General features: G+C 43.6%; 3 protein-coding genes across 3 annotated transcripts in view; 2 read left to right on the top strand and 1 right to left on the bottom strand.

Annotated features, from left to right (window-relative positions):
* Positions 1-16126, bottom strand: part of LOC106989350 (histone H2B type 1-A) — a 340681-nt gene that overhangs the window by 99135 nt on the left and 225420 nt on the right. The gene's annotated exons all lie outside the window — the stretch shown is intronic.
* Positions 10546-11080, top strand: LOC106988057 (histone H2A type 1-B). Its single transcript, XM_027040125.2, has one exon. It carries the CDS (start codon positions 10600-10602, stop codon positions 10990-10992), a length of 393 nt encoding a protein of 130 aa, XP_026895926.1. The 5' UTR covers positions 10546-10599; the 3' UTR covers positions 10993-11080.
* LOC106988055 (histone H3.1) lies at positions 11916-12446 on the top strand. The gene has a single exon (XM_015086442.3). The coding sequence runs from the start codon at positions 11971-11973 to the stop codon at positions 12379-12381; it is 411 nt and encodes a 136-aa protein (XP_014941928.1). The 5' UTR covers positions 11916-11970; the 3' UTR covers positions 12382-12446.

Raw genomic sequence — 16126 nt, 5'->3', positions numbered from 1 at the left:
AAATGATCAAACAGATTATTTTCTCCCCATCTTGTCCTTCAAAACTTTTGCCTGACTGCTTGCTTTGGTCCCTTTCTTCTCTCTCTCCTCCTCTCCCTCCTGCTTCCCTTTCTTCCTGATATTTGATGCTTTACCTAAAACTTTACCCTTAATTGAGGAGTTCAAACTAAACCCCAAGCCTCCTAGACTCAGACCTAGGCCTTTTTGCCATCTCTCCTGGATACCTGGCTGATCTGTAACAAGAGAACGAGAATTTTTTAAAAAATCGATGCCCGGACCCTGTGGTAGGACCCCAGATCTATAGTGGGAGTGCGGAGAAACCAGAAAGATTTTTTTTTTATAAAATCTCCCCAGTTGTATCTGATAAAGCACCAACTTTGGACACAGCAAGGCCAGGAGTCAAGCCATCAAAGTTAAATTCTAGAAGGGTTTATACACACCCTTGCTTAATAAAACACCCACATTTTCTTCAGAGAGGCAGTCTCTGAGTAACAAAGCAAACGAGCAAAAAATAACCTGTCTTACCTTCCTGATTCTCCTTTCAGTCATGGAAAGTCTTCGTACCTTCCGGTCCAACAAAGGTGACCTGGAGACAGGAAGAGCTGAATTTGTAGGGGAGAAACACTTTCTGGACCCCCTGTTATCTCTTTGGGGACCTTTCTTCTCTTTTCCAAATTCTCAGCCTCCCTCCAAATGAAAGGTCTCCCAACCCCCTCTGTCTGCCCATCAACCATTCAAAATAATTTCATATAGACAAATAAAAATCTACTGTAATTCCATTATCCGGGACATTTTTGCCCTCAATCTTCCGGAAGTTTTACTTTGTGCAAGTCTATATGGACAGGTGTATAAATGTAATACAAGTGAGAGCACACCTTCTGTTATCCTTTTAAATTAATAGAGATCTTGTTGTCGGGTAAACTGGGAAAACTCGGGCCCTGAGGCCTCGACTGAGCCGGTCCCAAAAGAGTCGCCAAAGGTTATTGGTCTTGTCAGGAGAAAGAATCCAAAGACAGTCACAGAACACAGCGGCGACACGAGGGACACAAGTGGGAGAGTTTGTGGAAGTGAAAAGTACACTCTTGAGATAGGAGTAGGAGAAAGCTCCAGAGAGACAGCCAGCTGCCTCCCTGGGGTTCGGGTTTCTTTCTTTTATCCTAGGTGTTAACTAGGATGTTCACTAGGGATGAAAAGCGGGGTTTCAGGCCTTTTTTTCCTAATTTGCTCAGGGGCTTTCTGTCAGTTCGCCGCCATTTTGGGCCTGTCTGGTGTGACGGGCCTCTCACTTTCCAGATAGCTGGCCACGACTTCCTCCTTGCTGACCTCCAGGCATCCTGTTGCAATGTAACTAACTGCCTACTCTAACAGTACCAGAAGGAGAGCTATCGTCAGGCATACCTGTTTTTTTTTTTTAATCTGAAAGGTTTTTCTGCCAGGCAGAGCAAACATCTGATTAACCAAACATCTACGCTTACCTTTCTGTGAATTGCCCCCTCCCCTTTGAAGCCCCAGGCCCCTATCCCATTTCTTAGCTCAGGATGGCCTACAAGCCTCAATTGCCTGACGGCCTTTGTGAGGACGTTTTGGAGTGAAGGGGGAAGGGGGGTTCGGAGCCAACGGCCAAGCAAGAATTCTTGAAGACCTCTTTGGTGCAAAAAGGTGATTTTATTAAAGCAGGGGGACAGGACGGGTAGGCAGAAGAGCTGCCCTGGGGCTGTGAAGAGTGACCGATTATATACCCTCAGGCTGGGGAGGGGTGGGGTTAGGGGTAGAGTGTATCTCTAAGGAATTTTGGAAGCAAATTTTCTAGGACCTTGAGGGAGTAGCTGTTGTTAGAAAAATGTCATTTATTACCGTTTAGTGAAACCTCAGTCATGAGACCTTCAGATGTATATCAGGGCCCATAAGCTGAGAATATAATTGCCAACATATACTTGGGGGTTAAAGATAAAGGAGGTTTGCAAAGGAATTTTTATGTGTTTCAGGAGACTTACAGGATCTTGGGGGGTCGGGGTAATGTTAAGCTAAGGCTCTCTTTTGCCCCCAGCAAAGTGTGATCATTGAGGCAGCTGAGCTCCCAGAGGGAGGTCACTCTGCCGGTTTCAAGGGCTTGTCAATGGGGTGTAGACAGTAAGGAAATTTAATTTTTCATTTGCCTTAGTTTTCCCCATCACCATGGCAAGCACTTAAACCCCCTTCCATCTTGATGAGGGTGATATTAGGGCTCCAGGAAATGGAGCCTATAGGTGTCTGGGAATTAGGCTGTGGATAAGATTGCCTTTTTCTTGCAGTTTACTAAGCTCTCCATAAACTGAAGGAGACTCCTGTCCCGCAGGACTGTGATCTCCACGAGTCAACCATCTGCTTTCTTTCCTTTCCCCTGTTCTTGGGTGGCCAGGAGTGTCCGAGGAATATCACACATATCCCACCTGGGGTGGGGGGTGTGGGGGCAGAGGGGTGCTGTTAGCCTGTACTTTGCCCTCAGCTTGCCCCACACCCCCTCATCATTTGAGTCTCCTGTCTTTGTGGGGCTCTCATACATAAGAAATTACATTTGTTTTTCTCCTGTTAATCTGCCCGGTGTCAGTATAATTATTAAACCAGCCAAAGGGCCTAGAAAGGAAGAAGGGAACGTTTGTCCACCTCTGCATTTTCGTTGCTGGTTTACAGATGAAAATGAGTGGCTGTGCCACTTGTTGGGGTCTATGTATTTGCTAACTTTTTGTCTGGTCGCTCTATCAGTTGTTGATAGGGGTGTTGACCTGTTTACCTCTAACTGTGGATTTGCCTGTTATTCCACTCGGCTCACCCATTTTTTGCCTCATGTATTTTGCGAGGCTGTTATTTGGTGCTTATACATTTAGAATTGTATGGCTTTCTTAGTAGTTTGACCCTTTTATCGGTCTGTAATGTCCCTTTCTATCTCTGGTAACTTTCTTTGCTCTGGTTTACTTACCTGATTAGGAGAGGCAATCCTGATTCCTTTCGTTGATATTTGTACGGTTTCGCTTGTCCTACCCTTTAATTTCAACCTGCGTGTGTAGTTCTATTTCAAGTGAGTTCCTTGTAGACAGTGAAGGGGGACATTATTTGCCACCCTAAAATATACCTCTTTGGTGTAAGGATTACCTTGAGTGGATTGTTTATTTCTTTAAGTAGCAGACATTTAAAAAGATTTGAAACCCCAGAAGTTAGTCATTTGTGAGAGAAGTTTACATTTACCAGGGAAATCTGCATTTGTAAGAGTGTTTCCCTCTCTGTACTGGGAAAAGGATGACTAAAACTAGGGGGACCCATTGGACAAGGCAAAGATCTAAATCTGCCTAAAGATTTAAATCTGGTCAAAGATTTAACCATACCGGTTAAATGTGCTTTGCCTGGTAACTTCCCAGAACTGGCCCCCCCACCCCCCCCCCCAACATCTTTTGTGTTTAGCTGGAGATCGTATTTAAGGCGGTGGCTTGGGCCATCTGGGGCATTACTCAATACTTCCTGGATCTCTCCCTTGTATACAGGAGGTACACATGTTATTAAACCTCAGTTTGTTTTTCTCCTGGTAATCTTTTATTCCAACAATAAGGGGGGTCTCAGCCAACAACCTAGAAGGGTAGAGGGAAAATTATTTTTCCTCCCTTATAACGGCGTACATTTGCAGCACATTTTTATCCACTCAGCCAATCTCTGTTTTTTAATGGATGCATTTAGATCATATATATTTAGTGCTATTATTGACATTGATGGGGCTCAGGACCTACTACCCCAAAAGATGGCACCTTGACATACTGAATATCTTAAGCCAAAGGAGTTTGGGAAAACAGCAAAAGCGAAACTTTGACCTCCTCTTCCCTAAAGACAGGATTAGGGAAACATGCTTATTACCAGAAACAGGGAATTTAGGGCCAAGAAAGCTGTATGAACAAACCTTGTTACTTCTTCACCATTTACTACCCATTGCCCAAACCCCTTTGTCTTTTCAGTCCTTTACAAAGATGTTTCATTGTAAAAGCTTCCTACTCTGGTCACTTTAGGTCTTCATTTTTTTTAGAAAGGCTCCCAAGTACGTGTAAAAGTTCTAATAAAATGTGTATGCTTTTCTCCTGCTAATTTATCTTTGGCACTTTCATTATCAGACCTAGCGAGGAGGCCTAAAAGAGTTGAGGAAAAATTTTTCTCCCATACATGTTAGGCCTTAAGTTTGCCATTTTAGTTTTTGTTTTCTGGTGTTTTTTTGTCTGTCTGTTTGTTTGTTTGTTTGTTTTCCCCCTCACTGTTACCCACTTTTTGTTTTCTAGGTCTGGCTTTCCTGTGGGCTACTTGAGTATTTTCTTTAGACAATTTGATTCTGATTCATTTATTGTCTTTGGATAGTTTTTTAGTGGTTGCTGTAGGTATCACATACACATAACATCACAGTCCACTGGTATCTACATGTTACCAGTTCAACTGTACCAAGCTTCTCTCCTTTTAAATAATTTACCCTCTCTTGTTTATAATATAATGATCTGAAATATTTCCTCTCTATATATTGAGAACCACATCAGATAATATTAGAAATTTAGCCTCTAAACATACTTTAGAAGATTCAAGACAATTGTGTTTACCCATATTTCTTTTTGTTGTTCTTCCTTGTTAATGTTCCAAAAATATTATATCATTTCTTTCTCCCCCCCCCCCCCCCAAACTCCCTTCTGCCACTCTTCTATGGATAGATAACACTGGCAGCAAATTCTCATGCTTTACTTTATCTGAGAATGACTTTATTTCCCTGCTAATTTCTCAAGGACGTGAAATTCAGAGGGACAGTATCGGTCCTTTCCTTTTAGCTCTTAAAAATATGTGACCCTTCCTTTTGGTATGTGGTTTCTGATGACAAATCTGCTACCATTTGAGTTGATTTTTCCCTTTTACATGGGTTTTGTTTCTCTTGCTGTGTGTGTGTCTGTGGGTGTGGATATTTTTGTCTTTAATTTTCATAGGTTTGATTATGTGTTTGGGTTTATTCCACTTGGGGTTTGTGGAGCTTCCTAAATCTGTAGGTTTATGTCTTTTGTCAAATTTAGAAATTTTTGATTATTATTTCTTCAAATATACTTTTCCAACACCACCCTCTTTTCTCCTTGGTCCTCTGAAGACAAGAATGTTAGGTCTTTTTCATCGTTCTACATGTCTCTGATGTTCATTTCTCTCCCCAGTCTATTCTCTCTCCGCTGTTCAAATTGGGTAATTTCTATTTTTCAATCTTCAGATTCACTGTTTTGTCCCTATCTTCTCCATTCTGCCGTTGACCCCATCCATGACCCCATCCATGGAGCTTGTGATTCCAGGCATTGTATTTTTCAGCTCTAAAACTTGAATTGGGTTCTTCTTTTATTTCTATGCTGGGGCTTTCCCATCTTTCACTTGTTTCACGTGTGTCTGTCATTGCTCATTGAAGTATTTTTGCGATGGTTGCTTTAAAATCCTAGGTGGATAGTTCCAACATGCCGAGAGGGGAGAAGGGCCCCATCGTTGCCGAGTAAGGGTGGAAGTCCAGGATCCCCATGTGGCCTCTGATGGAGTTTGAAGTGGGGTTCATGAGCGAACGGCCAAGAAAGAATTCTTGAGATGTCTTCAGCACAAAAAGGCGACTTTATGAAAGCACGAGGACAAGACCGGTGGGCAGGAAGAGCTGCACGGGGTTTGGGAGGAGCGACTGATTACACACTTGCAAGTTTCACCGTAAGTCTCCAAGGAATTTCTGGATGCTGAAAGCAGGGTCTCACAGGACCATTCAGCTATTGTCCAGACCAGGTTGCTTTTAGTTTTTAAGGAAGTGTAAACAGTAAGGCATCAAGGCAGCCGTGAACTTCTTGAGGGGTGTTACACCTGCAGGTGTCTGACATCCAGCAGTGGGCTGCAGGCTATAAGGGAATGGAAGTTAAGCTACATTTTTCTTGTCTTTGTTTCCCTCGTCAGCCTCCACGGAAACCTTATATAGGTGGGGAGTGGGGTGGGGGGGAGATGTAGGATGTTTTCCATGGTGTTTGACTGGAGGAGAGTAGTTACTTCTTAAGTTCTCCACTTTCTAGGTGGACCTTTGGTCTTTTGGCTAGAGATAACAGGGTTTTCTGGTTTTGTGTCTTTATTGTTGTTGTTTGTTTGCCTTCCTTGGCATTTCTAGATTGCCAGCTTCTTCAGCACCACGTCCAGGATAGATGAGGTAAAAAGAAAACCCAGGGAACACACAATATCTTGTTCCTCAACTTTCAAGGTCACTTAGCCAGCCTACCTTCTCGACACCCTTTGGCGGTCTTATGTTTCACGTACATGGGAGGTCCCGGGTTGCTAGTTGTACTTCGCAGAAAGAATAGGGAGAAGTGTGTTTTACTTCACCTTGGTCCAGAAATAGAAGTTTTTATGCTCTTGAAAAGTTTTTATACATTGCTTCTATGTGACATAAGAGAGGTTTCCAGCTACTATTTTCAAACTTATTTCTACAAAGAACACATCCTGCGTATTAAATAGATATATACACTTAGTAGATTAAAAAAAAATTGAATATAATCATTCTCTTTTTAAAAAGTGGCTTTTGGAGGACTGGAGATGACTGGCTTTATAAGAATTCTGTCAGATGAATACAACGTACAGATCCGGATCAAGTCAACTTGAGCCTTCTTTCAAGATTTCTGGTCATTGTTAGGTTCTTTTTTAAAATGAGGGATCCTTATGCCTCCTGTCTGTAACCAGAGTTCTATAATGTGTGTAATGTAAACAACAGGTGGCCCTCAGAATAAATTAATGAATTAAAAGCACTTACAGCTGTAACTCTTGCCGTGTTCAGGTGAGTGACAGTCTACTCTAGGACATACTCTTGCAAATGCTTCCATTTGTCGGGGAAGAACAACTTGTCTCTACACTCGTAGGGTCTCCAACTCGGTCTAGGAATTCAACTGACATAGACAAATTAATGGCATAAAAGCCTACAAGTTATAATTATTACTTTTTGTTCACATGCACATGGGAGTTTTCACAAGAAAAACGAAAATCCAAAGAAGCTCTAAGAAGGTAATGCTTCTATACTGTGTTGGACAAAGAAGGGTAACTTAAGAAAATGTCACCGGTTGAAGGGGCTGGGACTAGGGGAGTTAACTGGGAGATGATGTTTGTTTGTACAGATTTCTCTGAGCCTCAACTTCCTGTCCTTTGCGAGAAGAATGACTCTTTGCTTCCGGTAGAGGGAGGACTTCTTTAAGGAAAAGAAGGTAGACAGTGAGACTGTCCTTGCTGTTGCTCTTTTCTTTAACTCAAACTACTCAATGTGCCAGAGCAGCATATTTTGGGATGGCATGTTCTGGACTTCATCAACAGTAACCTCAATGTCGGCTAGTTTTTCTCAAGGGTATTTAAGGCACATTATACTTTTTTTTATTTGTATCGAGCAAAGAACAGACATTTACTTCCTTTCATTGTCATACAAAACAATATGCATCAAAGTGTCCTCTCCAGGCAGTACTGGAGACATTGTTACTGAGGACATTACTTTTCTCTCACATTTTTGTGGAAGCGTTTACCCCCACCGTCTCTCTCCCCAACATCTGCCCTGCACGTTATTTTTCAGTCAAGTGCCTACAATTTGCCAATTTTGAGAACGTGCTGATAGGGTTTCATCAAGCTGTTCTACTGTTGCAGACAGTTGTAGTGTTGTGTTTGCTGACTTGCGTGACGCAGGGTCACCTAGATGACTGGAAGCCTTCTTCTCATCCCCGATCTGATGGGGTATGGATTCCTGATGCTGCGAATGTCTGCACGCCAGCTTCTATTCTGCGGTTTTGAAACAGGCCTTAATCTTGCCTCCTATTTTACCTAGCACTCTACATACCCCTTCCTCCGTCCAAAGTGACCTACTTTATTCAGGAAATTAGAACAGTCCTACCTCTGGCCCTCGGCTCCTAACATTCCCTTGGCTTTGGATGCACGTGGGCTTTTATGGGAGCATTCACTCTTCCTGCTTGGCTAGCTTCTTCACCGCTTTCAGGTTTGAACTCAAACCTGAAACTCATACCCGAACTCATACCCTCCTGGTGAGGCTCTCCCTGACCATCCCCGTGTGTCTCAGATATGCCCTTTTCCTACTTTGTCTCCGTGCGCTCGTCACCAAAAACCGCACTGTCCTCTTCTGTGCATTTAGCCCATTGTGCACCTTGCCACGCTAGGAGGGCGTCACCACAAGGGTACAGTTTTCCATCTGCCATGGACACTGCCATGTTCCGTGGACCTGGAACTCCCTGGCATTTAGTCGGTATTCAATGAGTATGTGTGGAATGAATGCTGAATACTCACCTCCCTCATGAACTCCCTTGACCCTTCTGATTTGCAGTGTTTACCCCTCTCTGCCACCCATTCTCATATTCCTGATTGCTTACACCTTCATTTTTGGAGGCAGAATACCCTGTACTATTTAATCTTCAGACATACAGTCCTTCTCTTTTCAAAAAGTGTCAAGTCTTTGAGGCAGGATTTGAGACCTTCTATATCTTCATCTTGCAAAGACATTGAGCCAGTGGTTGTTGTTTACTGCTGTCATCGACACTGAAGATAATGATGAAAAATTAAAAGGAGAGTGAATATTGTCAAGAGAAAAAGTCCTAAGTGTCTGAAGACTTAAGAGAAGGCGAAAAACAAATGGAAGATGCACATCTTGACTCTCCTGCCTGGTTCCCTGGATCAAAGGATGCTTCTCTGACCGTTGGCTTATGAGTAGATTTTTCTCACACATAGGTCCGTGTTCCTTTTACCATCCTATTTGGGACTCAGAAGACCTTTAGGCTTGAGTCTGCAAAAATTCCTGAAATTACTGTTCACCTTCCTCTGGGCCCCATCAAGGTCTATCTTCTGGACCATAAGAGGAAAAACACCAAGATTCCTCCCGGCAATGTCTCTCGACGCTACTATATTCCTTGACATGAGCGCTAAGACCAGGCAAAGACTGCAGTCATATAAACACCGCGTTTATAATACATCATCTTTTTTGTGTATTTCAGTGTCGTGGGGCATTTGTTCCCTCATTTCCTAAAGGTCCCAAGACTTCTTGTGTTTGCGTTTCAATGTTTCGGCCCTCTAACCACGAGGGGTGCAGTACGCTATGGATATGGAGGATGACAGAAGAATTTTCTGAACCAACCAAGTGTTGTAGCCAAGTGAAAAAATGGAGAAGGTAGGAGTTGGGAATGGCAACGGGGGCAATGAGTTTCCCAACCAGGAGTTTGGAGTCCTTGGTCCTGACGCAGTTTTGGAGTGGTGGCGGGGTCCAGAGCCGATGGCCAAAAAAGAATTCTTGAGTCGCCTTTGGTGTAAAAAGGTGGTAGTATTAAAGCACGGGGGGACAGGACCCGGGGGCAGAAAGAGTTACACTGGGGTTGTGATGGGTGACTGATCATATACCTTTCAGGTTGGGAGGGCGTTAGGGATAGCATAAGTCTCTAAGGAGTTTTGGAAGCAGGGTTTCCAGGACCTCGAGAGGCTAACTGCTGTTAGCAAAAGGTCATTTATTACTGTTTAGTAAAACCTCAGTCATGAGACCCTTCAGATGTTTATCAGTGGACCATAAGCTTGGAGTATGAGTGCCAACATGTATCTTGTGATGGTAGACATAAAGGAAGTTTTCAAAGGAATTCTTATATGTTAAAGTAGACTTACAGGATCCTGGGGGGTAGGGTGAATGTTAAGATAAGATTACCTTTTGCTCTTAACAAAGTGTCATCATCCAGGCAGCTGAGCTCCTAGAGGAATGTCACCCTGCCGATGGCAAAGGCTGTAGGCAGAAAGGAAAGTTAGTTTTTCATTTGCCTCTGGTTCCCACATCCCTCTCATTAACTCGGTGTGAGCCGGTAAAGACCAAGACACAAAAAACTCACAATCGGGGTCTCTAAGTTTTGCAATCTCTAAAATGAAAACAGCACTCTACCTACCTTCAAGGTGGTCCCATAGACCTCATGTGTAAGATCATGATTTACACAAAAGACCTACTGTCTTGAGTCAGGGAGAGGATGGGCCAGTTCTTGCCTTTAGTTTTCATTGTTCAGACACTTTTCATTGTTCAGACATTGTTAAGGCTTGGGCTCTGACAAAGAATTGTTTGTTTCCTTTCTTTCTGTTACTTTGTGAGGTCCAAAGACTTAAAGCAACTGCTGGAACAGATGTACTTTTTAAATGTAAACTATTTTAGAAATTGTTCTGTTTATTCCTTTCCAGAAACAGTCACAATCCTGGAAAAGGAAAAAACAGCCAAAAGACAGAGCAATGAGGACAATCATTCCTGCTTCGGATTGGATTTTAAATTCGTATTGTTCAGAAAATCAAATTGTTTCAATTATTAGTGCTAACGTAAAAGCTCTCCACGCCAGATTACAATGGAGTATTCAAAAACCTCCCGCTAGGTGGAGGGCTTTTATGCAAATGAGGGATGCTGATTATGCTTTTTCATTGGTTACTTGAAAAGAGCCAATGGGAGACTTGTAGTCAGCATACCTGCCGTTAGTATAAATACTTCTCTTGCTCTCAGTCTGGCTCTACACTGCTCGCGTTTTCTTTTGAAGGCGTTTGCTTCCTTCTCTGCTGGTGATGTCTGGACGTGGAAAGCAGGGTGGCAAGGCTCGCGCCAAGGCCAAGACCCGTTCGTCGCGGGCCGGGCTGCAGTTCCCGGTGGGCCGCGTCCACCGCCTGCTCCGCAAGGGAAACTACTCAGAAAGGGTTGGGGCCGGCGCGCCGGTGTACCTGGCGGCCGTGCTGGAGTACCTGACGGCCGAGATCCTGGAGCTGGCGGGCAACGCGGCCCGCGACAACAAGAAGACGCGCATCATCCCGCGCCACCTGCAGCTGGCCATCCGCAACGACGAGGAGCTCAACAAGCTGCTGGGCCGCGTGACCATCGCGCAGGGCGGCGTCCTGCCCAACATCCAGGCCGTGCTGCTGCCCAAGAAGACCGAGAGCCACCACAAGGCCAAGGGCAAATAAGCTGATGACTTTTTTTTACACAGGCTTTTTCCCTGATCAAGAGAAAGTCCGCTTAGCTACTTAAAAAGGCTCTTTTAAGAGCCACCCACAGTTTCCTTTGAAAGAGCTGTGCTTTGAACTATCAGTGTTTAAAAACATGGGAGGTGAAATGTCACAAAAACACCTGGAAGGCTTTGCCCCCGTAGAAATGCTTTCACAGTTTTGAGGCTAAAGCAACACGGGAAATTAGTGTAAACGTTGCTAACCCCATTGGCCGTGTATAACCGTGTAGGGCGCGTTTTTAGTCCAGCAGAAAAGGGCATTGCTATATTCCACAGATGAAGTTTGAAAGTTTTTCGCAAGGACAGTAGCTTGGAGAAGGAAATAATGAGAGTCCCTAGATTCTTAAGATTCTTCATTTTATGGAACACATCCATTAAAATCCCAGTTTGTGAAGGCATGTTTGCTGAAGCAGTGAGGCTAAGTCCTAGTTCCTTGATAATTTATGCTTGCAAACAGGGAGCATTTTACTAACTCTCCACAATATTTGTGCCACGCCCAAGAAAATTCTGAATGTCATTTTAGCGGCAGCCCATGTATTTACCTAAACACCTGCAGAATATCTTGATGGTTTCTCTCTAAAAACAACAAAACATCCATTGGAAGTCCCTATGTGGCTTTGCATGATTACCTTACTTTACACTTTAAAATATCTGCAGCTTTCTGTGCAAGATTTTTGTTCACAGTGGATATAGGAACGAAAGGGTAAATAAATGACGTCAGAGTAACCACATTTAAGGGCGGGGCTTAAGATTCACTCACCAACCTGAAAGCAACTCTTAATCCGGGCTCCCCGCACGGAGCTGGACCAATCCGAGGAGGGCGCGGGAACTTTTGAATGCTCTTCGGTCCAATGGTTGGCGGTCCGGCTGTATAAAAGAAGGAGGGCTGTGTGCCTCTCACCGCTTTCGGTGAAGACGCTCTCGGCCCGCTTGGGGGATGGCTCGCACGAAGCAGACAGCGCGCAAGTCGACGGGCGGCAAGGCCCCGCGCAAGCAGCTGGCCACCAAGGCGGCCCGCAAGAGCGCGCCGGCCACCGGCGGCGTCAAGAAGCCGCACCGCTACCGGCCCGGTACGGTGGCCCTGCGCGAGATCCGCCGCTACCAGAAGTCCACCGAGCTGCTGATCCGCAAGCTGCCGTTCCAGCGGCTGGTGCGCGAGATCGCGCAGGACTTCAAGACCGACCTGCGCTTCCAGAGCTCGGCCGTGATGGCGCTGCAGGAGGCGTGCGAGGCCTACCTGGTGGGGCTCTTCGAGGACACCAACCTGTGCGCCATCCACGCCAAGCGCGTCACCATCATGCCCAAGGACATCCAGCTGGCGCGCCGCATCCGCGGCGAGAGGGCGTAAGTTCTTAACGAAGGATCGCCGACCTTAAACCCAAAGGCTCTTTTCAGAGCCACCCAATTAGCTCAACAAAAGTGGCTGTGAACCTTTAGATGGTGTTTAGGTGACCATGGCCATACTAAGCATTACTTGAAATCTGGCTGTTCTGATGGGACTTCTACCCAGCAAAAGGGTCCGTTTTCGAAAACCCTGTGACAGACTGCATATGATCCTGTCAACCCACTTTCCTAGACTATATCGTGTGCCTTTACTGAAAAGGGGACGACCTTGAACCAGTAGCCGGGGTACATGAACTGACCACTTTGAAAGTGCCTAATTGTGCCTCTAAGAAATTTGAGCTTTAGATTACATCCCCAACTATCAGGAAACACTTCGAAGATCATATAGCGTTTACACTGTACATAACTCCACAAACTCCAGAGTAATACAGAATACTGAATAATGACAGCTCCAAATTCCACCAAAGGCTTCGCTTCAGTTTTCCCCACACCTTTGCTCTTACCCCTAATACTTCTGGGCTACATCTGAGATGGGAGTTGATGCATCGACCTAAATCAGGTGGACAACCATCAAAAAACAAGATTCACCTTGAATTGTGTGGTTTCCTTGGATTGCTTTACATTCCTGGATTTTGATAAAACAACTTTGACTTTACAAAATATTTGCATTTTTCTAAGTAATAAGGTTGGATGTTTCTATTTGTGTGTGTGTGTGTGTGTGTGTGTGTGTGTGTGTGTGTACTCGTGTGTGTCATTGCATTGTATTTTTATTTAAATTTCCAGGCTCTCCTACATGCAAATGTCTGGCACAGACCTTTGTTATCCATGTAAAAGGGCTGTCAGAGGCATCAATGATGCCCTTGGCTTGAGCCAGGGTCTGTCCCCCTGCCCCAGCCCACATCTGGGCCCCAGCTGAAGTCGAAATATCTTGGTTTTTCTTATCGCTGTGCTGGCTTTTATGTACATTGTTTGGCTTTTTCCTCGATATGTTTTGTATCTGTTAGAAAAGGGGTGTTTAAGGCACAGGGCCTGAAAGGATAGCTTTAAAAAGGTACAAGTGCCCATTGCTGTCTGAGGGTGGGATGGCCAGGGGACAGTGGCTCAGATTGGCTGCCCCTGCCCTCCCCCATCCCCTTCCCAGTCAAGGAATGTGGATTTGATTCTAAGTCTTCATTTACTTGAGTCCCTCAACAGAAAAACTGCCCAGTGTCTGGTGAATAAGGATAGCACTATCTTAGAATCCATAACGTTGTTAATCTTTCTGCAGGAGTATTCTGGAAACTGGAAGCACAGGGGAGCATTTAGATATCAGATTGCCCACATTCAAATCGCAGTGTTACCACTTACCGTATCGTCTTGACACAAATTGATTTCTCCATCATCAGAAAAATAGGGAAGAACACTACCCACCTTAGTGGGTATCATAGTTACTGGGATCGTAGAAGTTGATTTTTGGACACGTGGCATTGGAGAAATCCTATGAATTTTCCTGAGCTGCGTGTGATTCTCCCTTATACTCTAACATTTCTTTGAAAATTGAAATAAAAACTCAAACTTTCCCCTCTAAATGTCCTTTTCATTGGGCATGACTTTATTGAATAGACTCGGCCCAGTTTGGAAATGAAACTTCAGCGGGTATTCTAAAAGCAAAGAATGGAGGAAATTCAGTCATAAATATTGCAAATATTTTGTAAAGTCAAAGTTGTTTTATCAAAATCCAGGAATGTAAAGCAATCCAAGCAAACCACACAATTCAAGGTGAATCTTGTTTTTTGTTGATGGTTTTCCACCTGATTTAGGTCGGTGCATCAACTCCCATCTCAGATGTAGGCCACAAATGTTAGGAGTAAGAGCTAAGGTGTGGGGGGAAAAAAAAGAAATTTACTGAATATATTGGAAGGGGAGCTGTGCCCACTTTTTAATATCACTGCATGAAGCATTTATTACTTTCTATTAGCGGAGTGACTATGGTCATGCTGGAGGGAAAAAAAGGCGTTTAACATACAGATTGTATTTTTTAAATGGCTGTTGGAAGGTCCTTCATGAAACACGGTGTTTCTTTCCCAGACACCATGGTGATACGACACCACATGCTGAAATTCACCGCTACTACTGCTGGCTCTCGAACTTTGGGTTTATACAGACTTTCAGAAGAGAGGAGGAGGCCAAGGTCAGGGTGTATTTTTCAGAGTTAAAGATTTAGTAGTAGCCCTTCCAGTCATCCCAGTAGAAGTGACTTACTAATCCATGAGTGTCTGAGGTTTAACACCAAAGTGGGAAGTCAGTGTAGAAATGTGAATTGTACTCCAGATTCGGCTGCCGGAGAGCCAGGAAGGAACATTACTTGTCAATGCCCCTTTGGAAAGGGCACCTAGGGATATTCTCAGGCAACCATTTTTAACATGTCATGTACGAACAGAAAAACAGCCTGTCAGTCACTAGGTGAATGAATAAAGACGGAGTCTTACATAGAGCTGACAATACGGATTCAAAATGCATGTGTCCACTTATTTGCAGAGTTTTATAACAAATACAACACAGTACGGTAAAGGTTTTTCTCTTCCTTATGTTTTCTTAATAACATTTTCTTTTCCTTGGTTTACTTTATAATAAGAATACAATATATAATACATATACCAAATACATATTAATAGACTTTATGTCATCAGTAAGGCTTCTAATCAACAGTATGGTATTGGTAGTTTGGGCGGGGGGTGGTCACAAGTTATATCTGGATTTTCAACTGTGCAAGAATCAGCCCCCCAAGCCCTGCATTGTTCAGAGGTCATTTGTATATAAAATGGGACATTAGTCATACCAAGAATGAAATCTAGGTATTCACAACATGGATGGACTTAGAGGGTATTAGGCTAAATGAAATAAGTCAGGCAGAGAAAGACAAATACCATATGACTTCACTTACATGTGGAGTCTATAAAACAGCATCGATGACAACAGCAAACATAAATATAGAGAACAAATCGGTAGTTTAGGGGCGAGGGGTAAGAGGCAAACAAGGTAAAGGTGATTAAGAAGGAAAAACATCCAGTTATACAATAAATAAGTCACAAGGACGAAAAGCACAGCATAGGGAATATGATCATATTGTAACAACTTTGTATGGTAGCGACACTTATCATGATGAGCATTTCACAATGTATATAATTGTCAATTCACTACGTTATACACTAGTATACTATTGTAAGTCACTATACTTCAATTGAAAAGAAAACAAAACCAAAAAACCGAGAATCCATCAATGTCTTGTACTTTATTAAATGTTGTGATTAAAAAAAAAAACAAACAAAACCTTCGCTATTATATACGTATCTGTGTTGCCTATATTGAGTCACGAGTAAAAGCCTGAAAATGAAGGCTCAGGGCAACATCCTAACTCCAGACAGGTTCTTTAAGCAACAATACCAACTAAAAACCAGCCATATTTATGTCTTTGCGCCAATCTCTGTTCTAGCGTTCTGCTTACGTTAGGTAATTTCAATCTTTACAAAAGTTCCCTGAGTACTATCATCGCTCCACCTTAACAGATAAAGAAACTGAAGGGCAACTTTACAAGGTCACACCGCTGTAATAGAGGAAAAATGACTTCCCCTGCCCTTTTGAGTTTCTGGCCTAGACCCTGCCATAAAAGGCAGATTAAGGACAGAAAAACAGAGGTTTAATGACATATATACCTCAGGTATACATGGGAAAGAGAGACTCTGAAAAACTGAGAACACCTGAAAAGGCCC

The sequence above is a fragment of the Acinonyx jubatus genome, chromosome B2 (genome assembly GCF_027475565.1).
Source record: "Acinonyx jubatus isolate Ajub_Pintada_27869175 chromosome B2, VMU_Ajub_asm_v1.0, whole genome shotgun sequence".
Taxonomy (NCBI): Eukaryota; Metazoa; Chordata; class Mammalia; order Carnivora; family Felidae; genus Acinonyx; species Acinonyx jubatus.
This window is presented reverse-complemented; position numbering and strand designations above follow the sequence as displayed.

What these genes read in the sequence shown, in the direction of transcription:
- LOC106988057 (XM_027040125.2), top strand. Translation starts at nt 10,600, where the DNA reads ATGTCTGGACGTGGAAAGCAGGGTGGCAAGGCTCGCGCCAAGGCCAAG.
- LOC106988055 (XM_015086442.3), top strand. Translation starts at nt 11,971, where the DNA reads ATGGCTCGCACGAAGCAGACAGCGCGCAAGTCGACGGGCGGCAAGGCC.